Source organism: Myxine glutinosa, chromosome 8 (assembly GCF_964187855.1).
Source record: "Myxine glutinosa chromosome 8, kmMyxGlut1.1, whole genome shotgun sequence".
Lineage (NCBI taxonomy): Eukaryota > Metazoa > Chordata > Myxini > Myxiniformes > Myxinidae > Myxine > Myxine glutinosa.
Genome location: NC_136268.1, coordinates 1,406,909 through 1,433,200, shown reverse-complemented (window position 1 = coordinate 1,433,200; position 26,292 = coordinate 1,406,909). Strand labels below are relative to the sequence as shown.

Below are 26,292 nucleotides of genomic sequence, written 5' to 3'. Positions count from 1 at the left end.
CGGTGTATTTTGGGTCTTCGGAGTCTTCAGGGGTTTTTGGGTCTTTTGGTACTTCTTGGTCTTTAAGGGTCTTTTGGGGTCTTCGGGGTCATTTGGGTCTTCGGGGTGTTTTGGGTCTTCAGAGTGTTTTGGGTCTTCAGTCTGTTTTGGGTCTTCGGTCTGTTTTGGGTCTTCGGTCTGTTTTGGGTCTTCGGGGTTTTTTGGGGTCTTCGGGGTGTTTTGGGTCTTCGGGGTGTTTTGGGTTTTCGGGGTGTTTTGGGTCTTCGGGGTGTTTTGGGTCTTCGGGGTGTTTTGGGTTTTCGGGGTGTTTTGGGTCTTCGGGGTGTTTTGGGTCTTCGGGGTGTTTTTGGTCTTCGGGGTGTTTTGGGTCTTTGGGGTCTTTTGGGTTTTTGGGTATTCAGGGTCTTTTTGAGCCTCAGGGCCTTGAAGGGTATTCTGGGTCTTTGGGGTGTTTTGGGTCTTTCGGGGGTCTTGGTTGTCTGAAGGGTCTCGGGGGAATTAAAGGGTCGTCAAAAGTCTGAGGGGTCTCAGCAGTCCTAACGCAATTAAGAGGGTTAATTTAGAGGGTGGTAATTTTGTTTGAAGAAGAAGAACACGTTTTCGTCGCATATAAACATAGCGACATAACGACATAATCATATACGTTTGCTCTATTATAATAAGAGATGTGCCATTACACAATACACTTTATAAACCTGACTTGGTCTGTCCATGTTGGCTTTCATCTGGTGGCTCTAATCTAGTCCTGTTAAAGGCAGATTGATTGGTTGATTGGATAAGATCGTATCATGTGATTTGGTAAGTTCGGCCAATGATAAGATCGATAACGTGATTGTCTCAACACGGCACTTGTCCGGCGCAGGATCTCAACCCGCACGGTAACACGGCCCTGGACGTGGGATCCGGCACTGAGTCCATCAGCAACTCACCGGATTTGAACCTGGGCAACCGGGTCAGATCGCGTGACCGTTACAATAGTATTGGTTCACGAGTTAACAAGTGACCACTATATTCGTCATGTGTGTGCGTCTGTCTGTGTGTGTCTGTCTGCCCGCAGCATAACTACCCGATGATATCATCTGATCTTGATGAAACTTGGGTGGGAGGTTGATATCATGATCTCGTTGTGTCCTGCCTAGAGTGGGTGTATTGCGCCCATTGTGGGCGGAGCCACGCCCGAAAAAGATGTCTTTTTAGGGGGTAATCGAGTTCAAGCTACATCTTCTCCGAGGGAGTTGGTGGAATCTGACAGTGGTTTTGGGTATTTCATTAGGCCAATGTCATGTGTCTAGCCCCACGGAGCTCGATTTTTCATTTTTCTTTTCTTTTTTTTCTTTTTTTTTTTTTTTCATTTCATTTTTCACCGAATTTTCGGTATTGTGTAGCTAACTAACCTTATAACTGATTATACATTATTTTATATCATTTCAAGGTCAGTAACTTCGTTTTGACATTTCCGGGCCTGGCCTGTCTGGGCCTGTTTTGGTTATAGTCCGTCCTTTGTCATTGAATACCGCTCGCTCGTGAACCATCGTCGTCTCATGACTTTTTTTTTTTTTGTACACAAGATGGAGGCTCGTGTAAGAGCTAACATTAATGACAAAAAAAAACAAACGGACACATAAGACGCAATAAAGGGAGTGGGAGACAAGATGGGGAGAGAGGGGGAAGCCCACAAGTACAACATTTGAGAGCAGGGACATTGGGAGATCTGTGGGAGGGAGAGGGCTTGGGGGGAGGAGGCGTGGGAAGGGGGTGGGGGTGGGAGAGGTAAAAAAAAACACATGGACACTGCTCGGACTTCCAGGAAAGTATGATGGTTTCATCACTGCCTACTGATACCCTTGTGATTCACATAAAAGTACAGCACATTGCTGTCTCCAAAATGTCCTTGTCCTGCATGTGATACACGTAACAATGTCCTCCACAGGTCAAGGATTACTATTTATAAAAGCAGCAGGAATCAATCTTTCTTGCCAATTCAGTCCGATATATTTGAAGGACTAACTGGCAGCTGTTTGAAAGCACATTGGTTGTATAAAATGGTAGCATCAAGGTCAAGGCACACGGGATGAGCTGGTATATCTTATGAGGTGAGTTATACAACCATAAGTCCTGAATCTTTTGGGTCATTTCCTTTGGGATTGTTCTTGGAAACTTTTGGCCAATATGTCCTCATTCAATTTGCTATTGGTCTGTGTCTGAATCCAGTGACACCTGTTTGATCTCTAAAAATAAATACAAGGCACTCCCAATCATAGAAACAATCATAGAAACAATCATAGAAACAATCATAGAAACAATCATAGAAACAGTAAAACAGAGAGAACATGTATGCACCAGGATGGTTCAAGGAAGTTAACCCGTGTGACGAGTCAACTAAACCATAAACATCATACCATATTCAGAGGCATCACCAAAGATCTCTGGTCTTATGGAAATGAGCTTCAATATGATTATGTCATTGGTGCTTTATGGAGACCAATGAGATTAGAGTAGGATTGTGGTAAACATCGACGATTGCACCCACATGGGGTCGAGGCCAGCACCCATGTGGGTAGAGGACAAAACCCATGTGGGTAGAGGCCAGCACACATGTGGGTAGAGGCCAGCACCCATGTGGGTAGAGGCCAGCACCCATGTGGGTAGCGGACAAAACTCATGTGGGTAGAGGCCAGCACCCATGTGGGTAGAGGCCAGCATCCATGTGGGTAGTGGTCAGCACCCATGTGGGTAGAGGCCAGCACCCATGTGGGTAGCGGCCAGCATCCATGTGGGTAGAGGCCAGCATCCATGTGGGTAGCGGCCAGCACCCATGTGGGTAGTGGTCAGCACCCATGCGGGTAGAGGCCAGCACCCATGTGGGTAGAGGCCAGCACCCATGTGGGAAGCGGCCAGCACCCATGTGGGTAGCGGACAAAACTCATGTGGGTAGAGGCCAGCACCCATGTGGGTAGAGGACAAAACCCATGTGGGTAGAGGCCAGCACACATGTGGGTAGAGGCCAGCACCCATGTGGGTCGAGGCCAGCACCCATGTGGGTAGAGGACAAAACCCATGTGGGTAGAGGCCAGCACACATGTGGGTAGAGGCCAGCACCCATGTGGGTAGAGGCCAGCACCCATGTGGGTAGCGGACAAAACTCATGTGGGTAGAGGCCAGCACCCATGTGGGTAGAGGCCAGCATCCATGTGGGTAGTGGTCAGCACCCATGTGGGTAGAGGCCAGCACCCATGTGGGTAGCGGCCAGCACCCATGTGGGTAGACGACAAAACCCATGTGGGTAGGGGACAAAACCCACGTGGGATTGAGGCCAGCACCCATGTGGGTACAGGCCAGCACCCATGTGGGTAGTGGCCAGCACCCATGTGGGTAGCCGACAAAACCCATGTGGGTAGAGGACAAAACCCACGTGGGATCGAGGCCAGCACCCATGTGGGTACAGGCCAGCACCCATGTGGGTAGTGGCCAGCACCCATGTGGGTAGCCGACAAAACCCATGCAGGGTCGAGGCCAAAACCCACATGGGGTCGAGGCTAGCACCCATGTGGGTTGACGAAAAAACCCATGTGGGTAGAGGACAAAACTCACGTGGGGTCGAGGCCAGCACCCATGTGGGTAGAGGCCAGCACCCATGTGAGTAGAGGGCAGCACCCATGTGGGTAGACGACAAAACCCATGCAGGGTCGAGGCCAAAACCCACATGGGGTAGAGGCCAGCACCCATGTGGGTAGTGGCCAGCACCCATGTGGGTAGACGACAAAACCCATGCAGGGTCGAGGCCAAAACCCACATTGGGTCGAGGCCAGCACCCATGTGGGTAGAAGCCAGCACCCATGTGGGTAGAGGCCACACCCATGTGGGTAGAGGCCAGCACCCATGTGGGTAGAGGCCAGCACCCATGTGGGTAGAGGCCAGCACCCATGTGGGTAGAGGCCGGTACCCATGTGGGTAGAGGCCGGTACCCATGTGGGTAGAGGCCAGCACCCTTGTGGGTAGAGGCCAGCACCCATGTGGGTAGGGGCCAGCACCCATGTGGGTAGGGGCCAGCACCCATGTGGGTAGTGGCCAGCACCCATGTGGGTAGAGGCCAGCACCCATGTGGGTAGTGGCTGGTACCCATGTGGGTAGAGGCCAGCACCCATGTGGGTAGTGGCCAGCACCCATGTGGGTAGTAGCCAGCACTCATGTGGGTAGAGGCCAGCACCCATGTGGTTAGAGGCCAGCACCCATGTGGGTAGAGGCTGGTACCCATGTGGGTAGAGGCCAGCACCTATGTGGGTAGAGGCCAGCACCCATGTGGGTAGAGGCCAGCACCCATGTGGGTAGAGGCCAACACACCCATATGGATAGAGGCCAGCACCCATGTGGGATCTATTGAGCTTGGAGCTGATGACGAGTTAAAAATTCAGAAGACTCATTTCTTCCAAAAGTTGGTTGAATGTCCTCGCAATCCAACATGGACAACATTTCTTCCATAAGCTCTGGATGAGCCAAGTAAACACTTTTCTGTCATCAGATTGTAAGCTGTAATTTGGTTTAAGATTCCAACTCTGCCAGGACAGCCTCATTGCAATCAGCCGAGAGGGAGGTCCAAAGATATCCTCACTGAGGTGCAAAAATGCACTACAGAATGACAGCAAGAGTGTAAACGCTTCCTGAAACATGGAACAGGTCACAATTGGGATGCAGTAAAGACTTGGCTCAACAAAGAGGTCCAGATGTGCCTGGTCGGGGTCTGAATTTCAAAACAGGAGGAACCATTCAATAACCTCAAAGAAAAAAAACACAGCAAAGGAAATTCACCGTTTGCACCCAAATGTCAGTTTCTACCCTTCATCACGTTGCACTTCCATGAGCCTCAATTGTGGAAATGGAGAAAAATGTTTCACAAACATCTTCCTCATTACAACCCACCATACCTCTGCTTGTTGAACAGGCTTCCAAAGGTAATGTTTTCTTCGACTGTGGCATTTAGAAGCCAGGGTTTCTGGGCAGCATAAGCCACGGAACCTCTCTTCTTGCTGTCGGGAAAAGCACATCGAAAAATTACTTCCAACGATACCTGAAGCAGGAATCCCACGCAGGTCCTGCCTGCTCCCACGTGACCTTCACGAAACTATACTGTACCTCGGAAAACTTAAGAAAATCCAGGACCTCCAGGTCTTCAAAACAGCTGTTCACCACCATCTCTTATCTTCTCCCATCCAAAACCTTGATCTTTTCTACCCCCGTTAATTCACCTCAGATCCACTTTTTTGAAATTCCGACTTCTTTCCTCGAAGTCCTAGCAATGTCCATGTGTTTTTTTTACCTCTCTCACCCCCACCCCCCTTCCCATGCCTCCTCCCCCCAAGCCCTCCCCCCCCCCCCCCACAGATCTCCCGATGTCCTTGCTCTCCATCTTGTTCTCCCGCTCCCTTTATCATATGTTTTATGTGTCAGTTTGTCTTTTTGTGATCAATGTTAGCTCTTACACGAGCCTCGATCTTGTATTTAAAAAAAGAAAAAAAACATCAATAGCAGCAAGATGCACGGGACCAAAACACAAAAGTCACGGACAATGACTTGCAATGAAAGGTTAAAAGTACAGGTACATGTTGCTGTGTGTGAAAGTACAGGTGAATTTGACTTTAGTGCTTGTTTACCTTAAACCTGAACAAATCTTACCCGAACACATCAATCGTCGTCAACGCTCTGATGACCATATTTGTCAATGTGCAAATACAGTTGGGTGAAAAAGTATGGGTCGACTTAAATTAATGCCAGGCTTTCTCAAATCATGATTTCAAACACGAAATTGTCATAATACTGAAGATATGTATCCATATTCTTTCATTACCCCGAACACGCGAAGCGAAAAGCGGGGTTAAGTAATTGGTTCAAATCAGTCCGTCTGTTCTTTTTTATTTTGTATACTGTGTCGAGGTTCGTATAAGAGCTAACACACATGAAACATATAATAAAGGGAGCGGGAGACAAGAGGGGGAGAGAGAGGGAAGCACAACAGTGGGGAACAAAGACATCAGGAGATCTGTGGATGGAAGAGGGCTTGGGCGTGGTACACGGGATAAACAAGATGACTTTCAGGAAAGAAAACAGGGAATTTGTAGAAGGTGGGTGTGGGGTGGATTAACGAGGGTAGAAATGATCTGTCTACAAATGTCAGTTTATGATCGAGGAACAACTTGATTTCAATAGAAAGTTTTATTTTGAACATGAATCAGAAAACAAACCTGCAGTTTAACAGTACTTTGGCTCTGAATTTGTCCCAATCGCACGTGGACAAAGAGGAGTGAGAACATATGTTTACTGTCTGCTTATCTGGCAGTAAAACAAAATTGAAAACAAGTAAAGATACATTCAAAGTACACCGCCCTCATTCTAAATAAATAAATATCCTCCAGCGCGGCATTGCCTTTGGCGCCCGGCAATACCGAAGTGCAGCTCATAGAGACTGAATTTGGAGGGAGAGGTGTACAATAATTGATTGATTAATTGCATCATTAAAATCAACAAAAAAAATTCATAAAAATTTTTCTTAATCAATTGACTAACAGCATACCTAAACTACCAGTGCTTCATTCGAAGCTATCACTTTTAGAAAATTAATGAAATAAGTCATTAATCAAAAAAATCAAATAATTAATTGATTAATCAATCAATCAAAAATATCCTTTATAGCCAGCCACATCACTTGGTCACTATCGTGTCCAAATATTAGGTTCCGAGGTCAAAAGGTGCCTGAGATATTGCCCAGATGAGAAAGAAAATAAATAAATGATTAATAATGAAATAAATAAATAATAATCATAAAATAATGAAATAATTAATCAATTGGCTAATAGAATACCTAAACCACCACCGTTTCATCCGAATCTTTAACTTTAAAATAATTAATGAATTAAGTGATTAATCTAATAATTAAATAATTAATCGATTAACTGATACATCAATAAATCAAAAATACCCTTTACAGCCAAACCACTTGGTCACTGTCATGTCAAAATATCAGCTTCCAAGGTCAAAAGGTGCCTGAGATATTGTCCAGATAAGAAAGGAAATAAATAAGTACTTAAATTAATCGATAATGATTAAATAACGAATCAATTAATTGATAAATCAAAAAACAAAAAATAACGTTTTTGTAAAAGCTATTGTGCCGAAATTTTACTGGCACTATTGACTTACTATTTTATTGGCACTATTGTGCCGAAATTTTAGCTTCCTAGCTCAAAGGATGGCTGAGATATCGCCCGGACAAACAAACAAATAAACAATCAAACAAATAAACAAACAAACAAACAATCGGAGTGAAAACTGAGTACTCCCTTTCAGGGCGCGTCATTGCCGAGCCCCCTTCGGTGCCCGGCAATGACGTTAGGCAGCACCTGGGGATGGCATAGGAAAGGAGCGGTGTACAATAAGTACTTAATAAATCGATAATAATTAAGTAATTCATCAATTAATTGATTTATCAAAAAAACAAAAATACCGTTTTTGCCAAAGCACTTACTCACTATTGTGCTGAAATTTCAGCTTCCGAGCTCAAAGGATGGCTGAGATATCGCCCGGACAAACAAACAAACAAGAAAACAGGAAACCGGAGTGAAAACTGAGTACAGTACTCCCTTTCAGCGCGTGTCATCGCCGGGCCCCCTTTGGTGCCCAGCGATGATGTCATGCAGCGCCTGGAGATGGAATAGGAAAGGAGCGGTGTAAAATACATTTGAGAGAAATATAATTTATGTGGGCAGTCTGACTATGCTCTGGCATGCATTACAACACTGTTGGGAAAAGATTGACTCATAGATAACATCCATAAACGAAATAAATCAATCCCAAAGTTATTGGGGCGAAAGGGGTCACACTAATTTATTGATTACGAGAGGGCTACCCGAAGCTGCCCAGGAGGGAAGAGGAGTACTCGGTCCTTCCCGGCTCAGTGAGGCTTTCCCAGCAGGGGTTTTGGGACATGTTGAACATTGAAAAGTTATGGAGTTATAGGCCTCATGGTGATTACCTTTTGCCTGCGTGCTGGTAGCACTTCCTGACCCCACGTCCCAATATAGACTTTATAGCCGCATTTGGTGGTCTCAAAACGGACTTCACCTTGTGGTAGCTTAAAACCTTGCCTACACCCAAACTTTGGGGCGTCTATGTGCAACAGCTCGGCCATGAAAGAGTAACGTGCAAACACAAAAAACACACAAACACTTTAAAATATTTACAAGATACGTAAACACAGATTTGATTTTTCATATTATAAATGTTGTTATATCCTTAAGAGTTCATGGAAATCCTTTGAAAGTCCTTTTGATTTCATATCAATACATTTCTTGCTGGACCAGTACTTTTTCACCCCCACTGTATGGTTCATTCACAATTAAATCAATGAATATGTTTCAATACCCCTTCCCACGCATCCTCCCCCCAAACCCTCTCCCTTCCTCAGATCTCCCGATGTCCCTGCTCTCAAATGTTGTGTTTGTGTGCTTCCCCCTCTCTCCCCATCTTGTCTACCACTCCCCTTATTTTATGTTTTATGTGTCCGTTTTTTGTGTTTTTTTGTGATTAATGTTAGCTCTTTCACGAGCCTCGATCTTGTATACAAAAAAAAAAAAATACACCATCTAACATAGACAACAATGGAATTCACTTTTACCAATTTACAGTAGTAATAGATAGTATCCAGAAAAAAAACGGAATTCAATCTCAGAGCAAAATGGAGCGATGGCAAGGTCATGCCTGGCAGTGCAAGCGAACGGCAAATCAAGGCAGCTCGAAGCAAAGATATAAAATAATAAATCATGCATCTCATCCAAAATTTCAAACAGGAGGACGGAGCGGTTTCTTACATGTCCCATGTATGCAACCTGGTCTGACTCTCAGCACCGTACGTTTGCCAAGCTTTTCACGGATGGAAAAGTCTTCTGTTCCTTCACAAACAAACTTCATGTCATGCTTAATGGCATCCTTTTCTTATCCCTTGTTCTGACAGTTGATGCTCCTGAAAGAAATGACCAAGACTTGACACTTTTCTTCTGCTTTACATGAACCACCTTTTGGCTTATTTTCCCCGCAGGATTTTCATGTTCTGGAGGCTCTTTTACCTCCACGGTCTATATGGTTCAGAATTTTACATTGGTGAAATAAATCACAAAAAGCAACAAAGTACATGGGGTTTTTTTCCAGATAAAAAAAAATTCCGGATTTTTTCTGGATTTTTCCAGGTTTTTTTCAACAAAAACACATTCCGGATAACATAACCCTTTCCTCTTTCTCACCCTTGGGTCAAACATGATGTAACTACATCTCTGTCCACCATTCTGAAGATTAAGTTTTGTTTTTGACTTTTTGATGCATCGGCCATCCTTGCCACGTCCCATAAGAATGACTGCTTGACGTATTATTGTGATTTCCTGTGAATAAAGCTTGAGGGATGAGTTGCTGGAAGTCTTGGGCAAGGTCATATGCCACCAGTATGTATTTTATCCCAGTTTTGTAAACTTACTATCATTGGCACGTTCTTCTTTAGAACCAGTGATATTCACCGGAAACCCAGTTGTTGTTTTTTCATTGCCAGCTCATTTCATTTCCTGGAATATTCTTCCTCACGTTAATCAATCCTGCTGCTGCTCCTTAGTCATCAATGGCTACTCATGTCATCCTCAAAACGAAATCCCATTTCTAACCTTTTGTAATTCTCCCAAGGGAAATTTCTCATAATTTCCCAAAAACGCTATGACAGTCACACGCCATCTCTTCCTTTCTTTTGTCAAATCTTTTTGTGACCCTCCTTTCGGAGGTGTCCGATAGGCCGTGACAGCCTTGTCCATACAAAAGACTCGAGTAGAGGGAGCCTTCAACTCTGTAATAAGAAGGAAATTGTATTTTGGAAGATTGGTGAAAACCTTCATGTCCAGTAAGCAATTGCATTCGCTAGTGCTTGTTAACTCGGGCGTACTCGGGCCTACTCTGGAGGCTTCAATATCACTTTGTCATTGCAATGCTATTATCGCTTTTAGAAAACATCATTTGCACAGAAATTCTTCCCCTGTTGCAAAACCATCTTCCAATCGGGAAAAGCCTTGAGAAAGAGGCAGCAAGTGACAACAGCAGGACCATATAGGCCTACATTTATTACCTGTTTGCACATATTAAGAATTAGAGTCCCACGCGTACGAGGGTTTTCACCAATAAGCCAGATGTTTGCTGTGCATGACCGAAAGCATCGCCAAAAATCATATTCTGAGAACGATGTCAAACTACAGACTTGGCATTTAATATGGAATTTTTTTTTTCTTGACTTGGGTTTACTTTCTGAACTCAGTATATCAATCTGGTGAGTTTTTTTTTTACCCTTCGGTGATGTCTTTGTTGAAAGAAACATGTCACTGAATGTCTTTCGCAGCAAGAAGTCAATAACAGGATTATATCACAGGTGGCGTGACAAAATGTAAGGACAGGTACATTTGATGATTGGCTTCACAATCGGGTATACAAGGGTTGTTGCGTTCTGTATTAGTGGAAAACAACTGCTGCACATCTACAAAAGTTATTGCCGCTTCCTCTGGAGATGGTCCGTCAACTTGACAATGCTGTTTGTCATGGAGTGGTGGCTTTACGAAATTCTGGCATGAAACAGCGTGCTATTGCTCGGCAGTATGGCATCACTCAAGGTCAGGTGTCAAAGATCCTGAAACGAAATGCTCACAGGGGTGTTCCTACTCCAATACCGAGGCCAGGACGTCCACGCAGAACCACAAGGAGAGATGATCGCCAGCTGCACCTGTTAGTCTGCAATGGCCGTACCAAGTCAGCTAATCGGTGTAGGGCTGAGTGGCATCAACTGACAAATGTGCCTGTATCCAGAAGGCTAGTCAACCAACGACTGGTTCAAGCAGGATATCGTGCCAGGCGTCCCCTGAGAAAGCCACGCCTGACCAGACAACACAGCCAGCGCCGATTGCAGTGGGCCAGAGAGCACCGTCAATGGCAGCCACGACACTGGAATCACGTGACCTTCAGTGACGAGTCTAGATTTCTGGTCTATCGGCAAGATGGCCGCGTCCGAGTGCGCAGACAAGTGCATGAAGCCCACAACGAAGATTGTATAGTGCCAAGAGTCCAAGCTGGAGGTGGTGGGGTGACCGTTTGGGCTGCTTTTCATGCAGGGGGCAAAACTGACCTGGTTGTTCTGAATGGAAACCTGAACCAGTTCAAGTACAGGGTCATTCTGGAAGAAACATTGCTTCCATTTGCTCGTGCAGCCTTTCGAGGAAACTTTGTCTTCCAAGATGACAATGCACGGCGTCATCGTGCTCGCATGATCCAACACTTTCTTGCTGAACGTGGTGTAGAGCATATGGATATGAATCCAATAGAGACCTTGTGGGCAGAATTAACGCATCAAATCGACAACTTGGACCAGCAGCCAACCTCTGTGCGTGAATTGCAGCAGACTATTGTCACTGCATGGCAAGCGATTCCTGTCCAAACCTTGGCAAATCTCGTGAACAGCATGCCTCAACGTGCACGTGCTCTCCTGAATGCTCGTGGGGGTTACACGAAGTGCTGAACTGTAATTTTACTGTCCGTAATCCCAGTCATAATTTAGCTTTTGTTTTTGTTGAAATTTTTTTTGGCTAATGTGCAAAATAAAGAGATACTTCTGGAAAACGTACAGAAGTTTAACACAGTACTGTCCGTGAATTGAGTTCGATATCAGTTTACATCACTTTCGAGGATCAATTTATTTGCTTCGAAATGTCAAATGTGGTTTTTGTTTCTTTTAAACGTCACATTAACAAAATCTAGAATAATTTCAACATAATTCCAATGAACTTTTGGTTCTAAGTCATCTTGAAAAGTAAGTTCACACCCACAAAAAAAATTCCATATTAAATGCCAAGTTTGTATTTGTGATTGAACGGATACGATGGTGTTCTGCTCAGCCAAGAATTCCAGGAGACTTTTTGAAGAATCAGTCATGGACCGTGGAGCCCACACCGACAACATGCTCTTACCTGGGCATGGGAACCATGCAAAGCAGAACGTGTTCATGCCACACCTTTAGCACACACGAAAAGCGAATGCAATCAACAAAATGCAAGCCTGTTCGATGTCCGATTCAAGGTGATGCTCACATGGGCCCGTGCGATCTTTCACCGACATTGCCGAGGATGCGGGGCACCGGCCATACATCAATTCCACCACAACGTGAGCCATTAATGCATCCTGTGGCCTTTTCCCTTCCGGGACCGATTTATCGATAGCTCAACGACATGTCTACACAATCCCGCAAGACACTTTGCTGCTGTTACTGCCAGTGATCGAAAATGTAATGGATTTCAAACAGCAGAAAAGTACCAATGACAATTCAAAAGACTAAAAAAGTGAACCTGGTCTTTTGGGGTATTCTGAGGTCATGAGAGTTTTTGCTTTTTAACTGTATTCATTTTGTTAACAAAGCAATCACACTAATTCCACTGGTACAGTGGTAAAGCAAAGCAGTGAGTGCCAATGCATCAAATTTGAGTTTTCTTTACGATCCGCTACATAATTTCCCTGTGGATCACCCAGCGATGAATCTGTACAAACAGTTCTTCGAAATGAGCTAAAATGGCCAAATTATGGTAACGGTCATCTCGCAGTTTTGTATATTTCCCAAACATCAAGCAATTAATGATACGGCCCATGAGAAAATGAACCTGAAAAGGTGGCCAGGTCAAACGGGACATGAGAGAGCGCGTGCGAGGCCAACATCTGCGTGCCTTTGATGGAAGGAATGCATGGAAAATACACCATAAAAATAGGAAATATACCTCGTGGGACCCTCGTCCACCTCACTCTCTGCGGAACTGGAGAAATAACATCAGGTAATGATTAAAATATAATTTCGCTTACTCTTTTATATCCGTTGCTACCCCACAGCAGTTTTCAAGAAAGGTATGTCAACTAAAGGTGAACATAGTTAATTATGATGAGAAGAAAAGGTTCAGCGCAACGTTTCAAACCACACGGTAGCCTTCATCAGGTTGCAAAACCGTGACCAAAACATCTGGCTGTGATTTGTTGCAATCGTTTGGAACTTGTTTGAAAGCAAACGCTTTATTTATTGGCCTTGGTTCCAACATCGTCTGTAGTCTTCATAAAGTTAACTCGAGCGAAGTCGATGACACGCCATCACAAATTCCCATCGCTTCCCACCAAAAAGCAAAGTTTAAAGACGGCAAAAAATGTTCCACTAGGAATGGCCCAATATCAAATTTAGAGTTAAAAAATATTTTCTCATTTTGACCCCTGGGACCCCAAGTCCCCGGAGTCCTGTCTTTTTTTTGATCCCTGACCTTTTTTGACCCCTGGGACCCCAAGTCCCCTCCTGCGGCATTAACCGGGGGTCAAATCCAAAAAGTCGTTACATATTTCCTGCATCTCCAAATGTTCATTGCATATACAAAGTTTCATTAAAAAATGTTTACAAATGTTCCCATAAATTCATTTTTCGATATTTGACCTTTTGACCCTGCTCCAGGAGGTAGGGCCAAAAATGACACTGCTATTGCACCTTCTTGCCATGTGGTGATCCTAACTACCAAGTTTGGTGAATTTTGGCACAACCGTTTAGAGGAGATAGCGTGACGGACGGACAGACGGAGCCGATTATAACATCCTCCCGTTATTTTTCCAAAAGCGTGGAGATAATAATTCATAACTGCATCATAAAAGTATTCTTCCTGGTCTATAACTGCTGTGACAACCTGATTAAGAGGTCAAATCGGAGACACAATATTGAGTAAAGAACTGATACGTTATTATTATTTATTATTTAAATAATGATAATTATTATTTAACAATTATCAAGCAATTAAAAATTGTTTAATAAGTAAGTAAGGAGTGAAAACAATTATTTAATGATTAAAGAAACAATTATTATTTAAATATCCTCATAATTCATTACCTTCGTCGTCCATTGAGAGCAGATTCTGTTCGGCTAAACAAAGAATGAGAAAAGGGTAATGGTGGGGTAGAGTGGGGGAAGAGGGGGCAGAGAAGGGGAAAGAAATCATTAAAAATTCCATGCAGTCAATTAAATATGAGTAATGAACCTTTGCTTTCAAGATGCAACTGTGGTTGAGGATTTGTGGATTTGTATTAAATACGACGGTACATATAGGCGTTTCCAAGTAAGACGACCTCAACGTATACTCTCTAAAGGTCAGCGTGTCCCCTTCCATCAGATGGATGACTTTGCTGAAGGATTGCATGGGAAGAGGACATTAGCAACGGTTGAAAGAAAAGTAAGCCCATTCTATGGGTTCACTGATAGTGATTCTCTCTCTCTTTCTTTCTCTTTGTCACACATACAAACACACACACACACACACACACACACACACACACACACACACACACACACACACACACACACACACACACACACACACACACACCATACAAATTCACTCCATATGGATGTTCACAGCCTAAAACTCGGCGCAGGAAAAGATAAGTGGCTGACCAGGTTACACGTCCTCATAAAACATTGATGCCTGCGTATTATTGATGAGCTGTGGAAATAAATATAATAATGAAGGGCAGTTGAGGTTCCACGCTAGGGAGATCATTATATAGTCCACTACGGACCGAAAAGAGCAGGCAATCCATCTCGTCAATGCAATGGTATTCCAGTACCAACAAAATCAGGTGGATTGGTTTTGGAGCATTACTCATCAAAAGTGTTATCTCACAACTAACCAAAGAGTTTAAGGGTTCTTTTTGAGTTTTTGAAAAACGAGCACAAACTCACGTGTTCCAAGTGATGGTGCCAGACACCTTGTGCATCTCCCCGAGGGTCGCGAGCAGCAACGATGACTTCCCGCAACCAACCTGTCCCACGAGCATGGTGAGCTGTCCTGCATGGAAACCCCATGGGTGTATCAAGTGCTACACTCTGAGCTCTGGATGTATGGAACCCCAGTCGGGGGCCATAAATGTATTACACATGCAAAGGACACCTCAACCCCTTTGTTCCTCGCTTCTCCCTTCCATGGAACCATCTTCCAGAGGCTGTTACTTCCCACTCTTCACTCCAGGGGCAATGCATTACCACCTCGTGTCATCCTCCATCCTGACCCATGATTTTTATTACCCCATTAATCCTTCCTAACCAAACCCACTCACTTGCCGATTTCAGAACAGGAAAGGAAGAGAGAGAGAGAGAGAGAGAGAGAGAGAGAGAGAGAGAGAGAGAGAGAGAGAGAGAGAGAGAGAGAGAGAATAGGAGGTTTTATTCCCATTCCATCTCTTCCTGTCTTGTTCGTTTAGGCCCTTGATGCCCAATATGTGACATTCAAAATTACATCTGAATACTAAATGAAGCCTTCCACGCATGTGCTATGTTTGTTTGCAGTGATTCGGTTCTGCTCACCAGAAACATTTTACCTGCCATTGCTCGTGTGAAATTTGTAATTCAAGTCGTCTTTGAAAAATAATTTTCAGCATTTAGATAAGAATGTCAATTTCAGAATGGTTAACCATAATTGTTCTGTTCCTGAAGGAAAATCAGACTCAAGAGAATATAGGAATATGAAAAATATCCATGGATGAGAGGAGTCGGTTCGTACCATTTCCTGTTAATACAATCAGCAGCGGCAGTGCTTATAACACACACACACATGAACGGATGTTTCTACTTTCACCAATATATGCAAAAATGTAGTACAATTTATCTTGTCACCCCAGAACCAAAGAAAAAGTATTTATCTACTACTAGCGGAGATGCCCGGAGCATCCGCACAATATTGAGTATTGCTGCCCGACTACCCCACGGTAAATTTAATGACGTTGCTCTTCCATGAGCCTCACTCTTGAAGAGAAAAACAAGACCGATAGTCTAACAATGGTGTAGCCGGTCTTGGATCTGCTGAGTGGAGGATCTGCTGTCCCTTGTCATGTGACCAGATCCTCAGCTCTGATTGGTGGACGTTTGTGAGGGACATACATACATACATGGGACAGACAGACAAACGCCGTCCGTGGATGAGAGGAGTCGGGTTCGTACCATTTTCTGTTAATACAATAAGCTAACAGCAGCAGTGCTTATTACACACACACACACACACACACACACACACACACACACACACACACACACACACACACACACACACACACACACACACACACACACACACACACACACACACACACACACGAATGGACGCTTGCCCTACGGGCTACTAAAAAGAAGTAAGGAATGAATGAATGATCGTTTTAAGGCCATTTTTCCCCACTAGAGTGGGGGTTAGCCTTGCAGGCTGCATGACAATTGTGGTTCCCTTTTTGAGGCAATGTTTTCATGACCGGATGCCCTTCCTGACACCAACCCTTAGTCGCCTCTTATGATGTGCAGGGATACGGTGTACCTGTTCTTAATCGGGGTTCCCAGCATTCATCCCAGCAAGCTGGTACTCAATTTGCCGACTTTGGAGGGATGACAGGCTGAGTCAACCCCCCTGGCATTAAATCTGTGATCGACCAGGATTCGAACCCAGGATCCTGGGATCCCAAGCCAGCACCCTAACTGCTAAGCCAACACCAGGTTATGTAAAAAAGAAGTAAGGCGTGAAAGGTAAATTAACAAAATTAAAAACAATGGGATTAAAAGAAAGGCAAAGGGAGGGTGGGAGAGAAAACAGAAGCTGGGAGTTAGAAAGAGTGGGGAGAAAGGGGTAAGTAAAGTTAATAAGGAAAAAATTTTTTGTATACTGAATCGAGGCTCGTGAAAGAGCTAACATTTATTTCACAAACAAATCAACCAGACAAACAAAATATACAAAAAGAGGGAGCGGAAGACAAGATGGGGAGAGAAGGGGAAGCACACAACCACAACATTTGAGAGCAGGGAGAAATGTGGGAGGGAGAGGGCTTGGGGGCAGGAGGCGTGGGAAGGGGAGGGGGGGGGGAGAGGTATAAAACACAAGGGGACCGAAATTAGCGGGGGTAGAAAAGATCAAGGTTTTGGATGGGGGAGGATAAGAGATGGTGGTGAACAGCTGTTTTAAAGACCTGGAGGGTGGAGTGGGATTGAAGAGAGTGAGGGAGTTTGTTCCAGAGACGGGAGAAAAGAGGAATGAAGGAGAGCAGAAAGTCTTGATTTTGGCAGTTTAAATGCGTGTAAATGAGGGAATAATGTTCATTAAACATATGGGGGGGATGAGGGTGGGGGACAAATTCCTCCATTTTTGCATAATTCATTAATCCATAACCCCTTTACAAGCCCAAATTTCCATCACAGCTCCATGAAGTATCTTTATACAAACAAAGGATTTACTTCCACACAAGGATGATTGAAAATTGTCCAGTTGATTCCTCCTCCACACTTCAAAGACCAGCGAACAGTTATTAAAGAAGCCAAAACATTCCTTTAAGCACAAAATTCAGACAAGACAACAGGTATTTGGAAAAGAACCTCTGAGATGGGCAGATCTTGCAAGGTTTCAACACTACATCGTGCAAAACAGTTTTTGTACCTGCGCTAAGCCACATAGGAGGATCTTCGATGCTGAAGATGCAGCAGGTGCATCATGCACCTGGAACGGAGAGCTTTTCAAATCCCATATTCATTGCGGTTCTTACACGTGGGTATCGGTTGGTGAAAGACTCGAGTTAGCACGATATCATACGGAATTTGAATAACGTTTATGTCCAACAGCAGCTGCTTGTTAGCAATTTGGTCCGATTTCCACCACATGTTTATATACAGTATATATATATATATATATACTAGCAGAAGTACCCGGCATTACCGAGCGGGGGAGGGGAGGGGAAGGGAGGGGAACGGGGGGGGGGGGGGGAGCGTGCCCCTTGGCAAAGCGAGCGATTTTTTTTTTCATAGCGTCATAGCGTTCATAGCGTCATAGCGTTTCAAAGCGTCATAGCGATTTTTTTTTCATAGCGTCATAGCGTTCATAGCGTCATAGCGATTTTTTTTTCATAGCGTCATAGCGTCATATCGTTCATAGCGTCATAGCGTTTCATAGCGTCATAGCGATTTTTTTTTCCATAGCGTCATAGCGTCATAGCGTTTCACAGCGTCATAGCGATTTTTTTTTTCATAGCGTCATAGCGTCATATCGTTCATAGCGTCATATCGTTCATAGCGTGATAGCGTCATAGCGTTCATAGCGTCATAGCGTCATCACGTGATCGCTCTGAGCGAATCAGCACCCACCTGCTCTGATTCCGTTGATTCCGTGCGCTGAAATGCGCTGAGGTAAATATGAATAAAAAATATGGATCGTCAAATATTTTGAGTTCGGCCATGTTCGTCCCAGGCTCAATGGCCATGTCTATGTCAAATATCAAGCACGTAAGCCTCTCCGTTTGTGAGTCTATCGGTAACATTACACACACACACACACACACACACACACACACACACACACACACACACACACACACACACACACACACACACACACACACACACACAAACTGTGTTTTATATATATAGATTATGGAGTGGGGATGGGGAGAGAGGGGGCAGTGGGGAGGGGGGAGTGGAATGGATGGGGAGGGGAATGGATGGGGCAAAACATCTGCTATATTTGTCAATACACATCCTCAAAGGTCCTCAAGTGAACATGATGGCAGTTGTCGCTTGAAAATACATATACTCATCTTGTAGTAGATCTTTATGGAGAACATCTAAGGCATGAGATACGCGGACACTTATCAAGGCACAACATTTTGATTTATCAACAAGTTCTCTTACACGGAACTTCATTCAATGCAGTAGGAGGCCATTAATCCCATTGAGCGTGTGCAATGGTTGCCAACCTACGTTGTTTGTCTGTGCTCTAGTTTTTTCTCAATGCTGGGCATCAAGCAACGAAGCAGCACGTACCATTAAAAAAATCTTTGGTATGACTGGGCCGGGGCTCCAACCGCTGACCGCCCAGACTCAGAGTGGACGCTCAAACCATTACACCATCAAGTATGGTTAAATGCCCACAAACAACTAAATGTGCATCGTATAAATACGTCAAGATGATTCGAACCCTCAGGTACCATAAGGGATGCGGATATTGATGTTGGAGAGCGTTGGTACTCCACTTGTCCAGGCAAAGAACCCATTGGTGACCTGTCAGACAGACCAGCGTTAAGGGAGTCTTAGTCAATGATGCACGAAATTAATCATTTTATATCGATTTGGTAAATAACGGTAAAGAAATATCGCTCGTTGCTGTGCTCACTATCTAATTGTTTATCATGTGGGTGTGATTTATTTGAGAACCAAAAATAGAAATACATTTTTTTTTTTTTTTGGTCTGTGCAAGCAAAGTGGTGCATCCAGGTTTTAGATGGGAAAAGGTCTACGGGCCAGCACGGAGATCAAATGTGACTTGCCACCTTTTGGACAACCACCTGAAACCCACCAAACCCAGGCTTTGAATACACCTTGATATCTAACGTCATGTGTCATCTCCCATGAGCGGTTCTTTAATCAAGTGGGTAGTGACCGTATGCAGCATATCCAGAGACTTGCCTTGACTGCAGGCTCATCCAAGCGAAGGCTACGAGATGGGTAAAAGGCTGAGCATTCAGGGGCGGCCCCGCTCCTTTTCCCAGGATGTTTGCGGTTGATAGCCTTCAACGGCTGCAGGAGACAGGGTTCAGCAAAAAGGTGTGGGTTGGTAATCAATAGGTTAAAACTATTTTAAAAATTAATATCTTATCCTCCAGCGCAAGACATCGACAGGGGCACCTCCGATGCCCGTGTGTAGCACATGGACACGGAATTGGGAGGGAGCGGTGTAAAATAATTGATTGATTAATTGATTGATTGGGGAATTAAAATAAATAAATAATAATCATAAAATAATGAATTTCTTAATCAATTGGCTCATAGCATACCTAAACCACCACCGTTTCAATCAAATCTGTAACTTTTTGAAAATTAATCAATCAGGTAATTAATATAATAATTTAATAATCAATTGATTAATCAAGAAATCAAAAATACGATTTACAGCCAAATCACTTGGCCAGAAAGAAAATAAATAAATGATTAATTATGAAAATAAATAAATAATAATCATGAAAAAAAATTAATCAATCGGCTAATAGAACACATAAATCACCACCATTTCGTCCGAATCTGTAACGTAAAAATAAAATGTTAGTCATGAATCGAATAATTAAATAATTAATCGATTAATTGATTTATTGATAAATCAGAAATAGCCTTTACAGCCACATCACTTGGTCATTGTTGTGTCCAAATATCAGCTTCCTAGCTCAAAAGGTCCCTGAGATAATGCCCAGAAGACAAAGAAAATAAATAAATGATTAATAATATGAAAAGAAATAAATAATTAATAATGAAAATAAATAAATAATAATCATTTAAATAAAAAAAAATCAATTGGCTAATAGAACACATAAATCACCACCATTTCGTCCGAATCTGTAACTTAGAAATAAAATTTTAGTCATGAATCAAAAATTAAATAATTAATCGATTAATTGATTTATTGATAAATCAGAAATAGCCTTTAGAGCCACATCACTTGGTCATTGTCATGTCCAAATATCAGCTTCCCAGCTCAAAAGGTGCCTGAGATAATGCCCAGAAGAGAAAGAAAATAAATAAACAAGTACAGATACATTCAAAGTACACCGCCCCATGCCAAATAATTAAATATGCTGCAGCGCGGCATTGCCGGGGCGCCTCCGGCGCCCGGCAATACCGCAGTGCAGCTCATTGAGGCTGCATTGGGAGGGAGAGGTGTACACTAATTGATTGATTAATTGTATAATTAAAATCAATAAAAGATTATCACAAAATATTTTCATAATCAATTGGCTAATAGCATACCTAAAGCACTAGTGCTTCATCCAAAGATGTATCTTTTAGAAATTTAATTAAATAAGTCATTTATAAAAAATTAAATAATTAATTGATTACTCAATAAATAATTAATCGATTAATCAATAAATAATTAATAGATGAAATGATTAATCAATAAATCAAAAATATCCTTGATAGCCACATCACTTGGTCACTCATGTCCAAATATTAGCTTCCCAGCTCAAAAGGTGCCTGAGATATTGGCCAAATGAGAAAGAAAATAAATAAATGATTAATAATGAAAATAAATAAATAATAGTCATAAAAAAATTAAATTATTAATCAATTTGGTCAGAGAACACATAAACTACCACTATTTCATCAGAATCTGTAACTTAAAAAAAAATTTTTTTTGTCATTCATCGAATAATTAAATAATTAATCGATTAATTGATTAATTAATAAATCAAAAATATCCTTTGCAGCCAAATCACCTGGTCATTGGCATGTCCAAATGTCAGCTTCCTAACTCAAAAGGTGCCTGAGTTAATGGTCAGAAGAGAAAGGAAATTTGATTAATTAAATAAGTACTTAATTAATCGCTAATAATTAAATAACTCCTCAATTTATTGATTAATCAAAATAAATAAATACCGTTTTTGACAAAGGACTTGCTCACTATTGTGCCGAAATTTCAGCTTCCTAGCTCAAAGGATGGCTGAGATATCGCCCGGACAAACAAACAAGAAAGAAAACAAGTACACATACATTCAAAGTACACCGCCCCATGCCAAATAATTAAATATGCTGCAGCGCGGCATTGCCGGGGCGCCTCCGGCGCCCGGCAATACCGCAGTGCAGCTCATTGAGGCTGCATTGGGAGGGAGAGGTGTACACTAATTGATTGATTAATTGTATAATTAAAATCAATAAAAGATTATCACAAAATATTTTCATAATCAATTGGCTAATCGCATAACTAAACCAGTAGTGCTTCATCCGAAGATGTATCTTTTAGAAATTTAATTAAATAAGTCATTTATAAAAAATTAAATAATTAATTGATTACTCAATAAATAATTAATCGATTAATCAATAAATACTTAATAGATGAAATGATTAATCAATAAATCAAAAATATCCTTGATAGCCACATCACTTGGTCACTCATGTCCAAATATTAGCTTCCCAGCTCAAAAGGTGCCTGAGATATTGGCCAAATGAGAAAGAAAATAAATAAATGATTAATAATGAAAATAAATAAATAATAATCATAAAAAAATTAAATTATTAATCAATTTGGTCAGAGAACACATAAACTACCACTATTTCATCAGAATCTGTAACTTAAAAAAAAAAAATTTTTTTGTCATTAATCGAATAATTAAATAATTAATCGATTAATTGATTAATTAATAAATCAAAAATATCCTTTGCAGCCAAATCACCTGGTCATTGGCATGTCCAAATATCAGCTTCCTAACTCAAAAGGTGCCTGAGTTAATAATGGTCAGAAGATAAATGAAATTTAATTAATTAAATAAGTACTTAATTAAACGCTAATAATTAAATAACTCCTCAATTAATTGATTATTCAAAAAACAAAGAACATATGTCACCCACAGGGTGAACCGTATCTTGCCATTTGACCTTGACCTTAATAATTTCGTATGGTGAATAGTATGTCTTCATGACCAACGCACATGAAATATTGAAAGATTTTGATGAGAACTGAGGAAATAATTTTTTCATGAAAATTCCGTTTTTTCGTCATGACGTCATCAAATGACGTCATAGCGTCAAACTGTTTACAGATCTGGGAAGCACTCATCAAGGGCATTCATATGAGGTATTACTCGATATGGTACCTACGATTTCAAAATTTGACCTTGGGGTCAATAATTTTCGACCTCCAGCGCTAACCATGAAGGTCAAGGCCGATCGCCACCAAAAACTAATCAGCTGAGCGCCGGACCATATACTAGATACCCACCAAGTTTGGAGACGATCCGATCAAAGTTACTCAAAAAATAAGGGTTTCGTTGACCTCCATGATTGACCGCAAAGTGACCTTGACCTTTGACCTTGGCCTTCAAAATTTTGTGTGCTGAAGGGTATCTCTATAGGACTCTGATATGCGAAGTTACAGGAGTTTCCAATAATAACTGTGGTCTACAGAGTGATCTAAACGTGAAAAAAAAATGATTAACCACAAACAAAAAAACAAAATGAAGGTCAAGGCCGATCGCCACCAAAAACTAATCAGCTGAGCGCCGGACCATATACTAGATACCCACCATGTTTGGAGACGATCCGATCAAAGTTACTCAAAAAATAAGGGTTTCGTTGACCTCCATGATTGACCGCAAAGTGACCTTGACCTTTGACCTTGGAAGGTCAAGGCCGATCGCCACCAAAAACTAATCAGCTGAGCGCGGGACCATATACTAGATACCCACCAAGTTTGGAGACGATCCGATCAAAGTTACTCAAAAAATAAGGGTTTCGTCGACCTCCATGATTGACCACAAAGTGACCTTGACCTTTGACCTTGACCTTCAAAATTTTGTGTGCTGAAGGGTATCTCTATAGGACTCTGATATGCGAAGTTACAGGAGTTTCCAATAATAACTGTGGTCTACAGAGTGATCTAAACGTGGAAAAAAAATGATTAACCACAAACAAAAAAACAAAAAAACAAACAAAAAAACAAACAAAAAAACAAACATACAAGCTGACTAATACATCTTGCAAAAACTTCGTTTTGGCAAGATAAAAATACCGTATTTGACAAAGGACTTGCTCACTACTGTGCCGAAATTTCAGCTTCCTAGCTCAAAGGATGGCTGAGATATCGTCCGGACAACCAAGAAAGAAAACAAACAAACAAGAAACCAGAGTGAAAACTGAGTACTCTCTTTCAGCGTGCGTCACTGCCGAGCCCCCTTTGGTGCCCGGCAATGACGATTTGCAATGCCTGGAGATGGCATAGGAAAGGAGCGGTGTACAACAAGACAAGTACACATACATTCAAAGTACACCGCCCCATGCCAAATAATGAAAATATGCTGCAGCGCGGCATTGCCGGGGCGCCTCCGGCGCCCGGCAATACCGCAGTGCAGCTCATTGAGGCTGCATTGGGAGGGAGAGGTGTACACTAATTGATTGATTAATTGTATAATTAAAATCAATAAAAGATTATCACAAAATATTTTCATAATCAATTGGCTAATCGCATAACTAAACCACTAGTGCTTCATCCGAAGATGTATCTTTTAGAAATTTTATTAAATAAGTCATTTATAAAAAATTAAATAATTAATTGATTACTCAATAAATAATTAATAGATTAATCAATAAATAATTAATAGATGAAATGATTAATCAATAAATCAAAAATATCCTTGATAGCCACATCACTTGGTCACTTATGTCCAAATATTAGCTTCCCAGCTCAAAAGGTGCCTGAGATATTGGCCAAATGAGAAAGAAAATAAATAAATGATTAATAATGAAAATAAATAAATAATAATCATAAAAAAATTAAATTGGTAATCAATTTGGTCAGAGAACACATAAACTACCACTATTTCATCAGAATCTGTAACTTAAAAAAAAAAATTTTTTGGGTCATTAATCGAATAATTAAATAATTAATCGATTAATTGATTAATTAATAAATCAAAAATATCCTTTGCAGCCAAATCACCTGGTCATTGGCATGTCCAAATATCAGCTTCCTAACTCAAAAGGTGCCTGAGTTAATAATGGTCAGAAGAGAAATGAAATTTAATTAATTAAATAAGTACTTAATTAAACGCTAATAATTAAATAACTCCTCAATTAATTGATTATTCAAAAAACAAAAAATACCGTATTTGACAAAGGACTTGCTCACGACTGTGCCGAAATTTCAGCTTCCTAGCTCAAAGGATGGCTGAGATATCGTCCGGACAACCAAGAAAGAAAACAAACAAGTACACATACATTCAAAGTACACCGCCCCCATGCCAAATAATGAAATATCCTACAGCGCGGCATTGCCGGGGCGCCTCCGGCGCCCGGCAATACCGCAGTGCACCTCATAGAGGCTGCATTGGGAGGAAGAGGTGTTCGCTAATTGATTGATTAATTGTATAATTAAAATCAATAAAAGATTATCACAAAATATTTTCTTAATCAATTGGCTAATAGCATAACTAAACCAGTAGTGCTTCATCCCAAGACCTATCTTTTAGAAATTTTATTAAATTTCATTAATAAAAAATTAAATAATTAATTGATTAATCAATAAATAATTAATCAATTAATCAATAAATAATTAAGCAATTAAATGATTAATCAATAAATCAAAAATATCCTTGATAGCCACATCACTTGGTCACTCATGTCCAAATATTAGCTTCCCAGCTCAAAAGGTGCCTGAGATATTGGCCAAATGAGAAAGAAAATAAATAAATGATTAATAATGAAAATAAATAAATAATAATCATAAAAAAATTAAATTATTAATCAATTTGGTCAGAGAACACATAAACTACCACTATTTCATCAGAATCTGTAACGTAAAAAAAAAAAAAATTCTTGTCATTAATCGAATAATTAAATAATTAATCGATTAATTGATTAATTAATAAATCAAAAATAGCATTTGCAGCCAAATCACCTGGTCATTGGCATGTCCAAATATCAGCTTCCTAACTCAAAAGGTGCCTGAGTTAATAATGGTCAGAAGAGAAATGAAATTTAATTAATTAAATAAGTACTTCATTAAACGCTAATAATTAAATAACTCCTCAATTAATTGATTAATCAAAAAACAAAAAATACCGTTTTTGACAAAGGACTTGCTCACTATTGTGCCGAAATTTCAGCTTCTTAGCTTGAAGGATGGCTGAGATATCGCCCGGACAACCAAGAAAACAAACAAACAAACAAACAAGAAACCAGAGTGAAAACTGAGTACTCTCTTTCAGCGTGCGTCACTGCCGAGCCCCCTTTGGTGCCCGGCAATGACGATTTGCAATGCCTGGAGATGGCATAGGAAAGGAGCGGTGTACAACAAACAAACAAGAAACCAGAGTGAAAACTGAGTACTCTCTTTCAGCGTGCGTCACTGCCGAGCCCCCTTCGGTGCCCGGCAATGACGATTTGCAATGCCTGGAGACGGCATAGGAAAGGTGCGGTGTACAACAAGAAAGAAACCAGAGTGAAAACTGAGTACTCTCTTTCAGCGTGCGTCACTGCCGAGCCCCCTTTGGTGCCCGGCAATGACGATTTGCAATGCCTGGAGATGGCATAGGAAAGGAGCGGTGTACAACAAGAAACCAGAGTGAAAACTGAGTACTCTCTTTCAGCGCGCGTCACTGCCGAGCCCCCTTCGGTGCCCAGCAATGACGATTTGCAATGCCTGGAGATGGCATAGGAAAGGA

At 41.7% G+C, this 26,292-nt stretch overlaps 1 protein-coding gene across 1 annotated transcript in view; it reads right to left on the bottom strand.

The window, feature by feature from the left end:
- Positions 1–26,292, bottom strand: part of LOC137433081 (ATP-binding cassette sub-family C member 9) — a 221,312-nt gene that overhangs the window by 60,438 nt on the left and 134,582 nt on the right. Inside the window, exons 15-19 of the mRNA XM_078782848.1 lie at positions 19,556–19,666; positions 19,078–19,150; positions 14,813–14,918; positions 13,964–13,996; positions 4,923–5,024 (exon numbers count right to left, since the gene is read on the bottom strand). Coding sequence (XP_078638974.1) covers positions 4,923–5,024; positions 13,964–13,996; positions 14,813–14,918; positions 19,078–19,150; positions 19,556–19,666 — 425 coding nt within the window. The remainder of the gene's footprint in view (positions 1–4,922; positions 5,025–13,963; positions 13,997–14,812; positions 14,919–19,077; positions 19,151–19,555; positions 19,667–26,292) is intronic.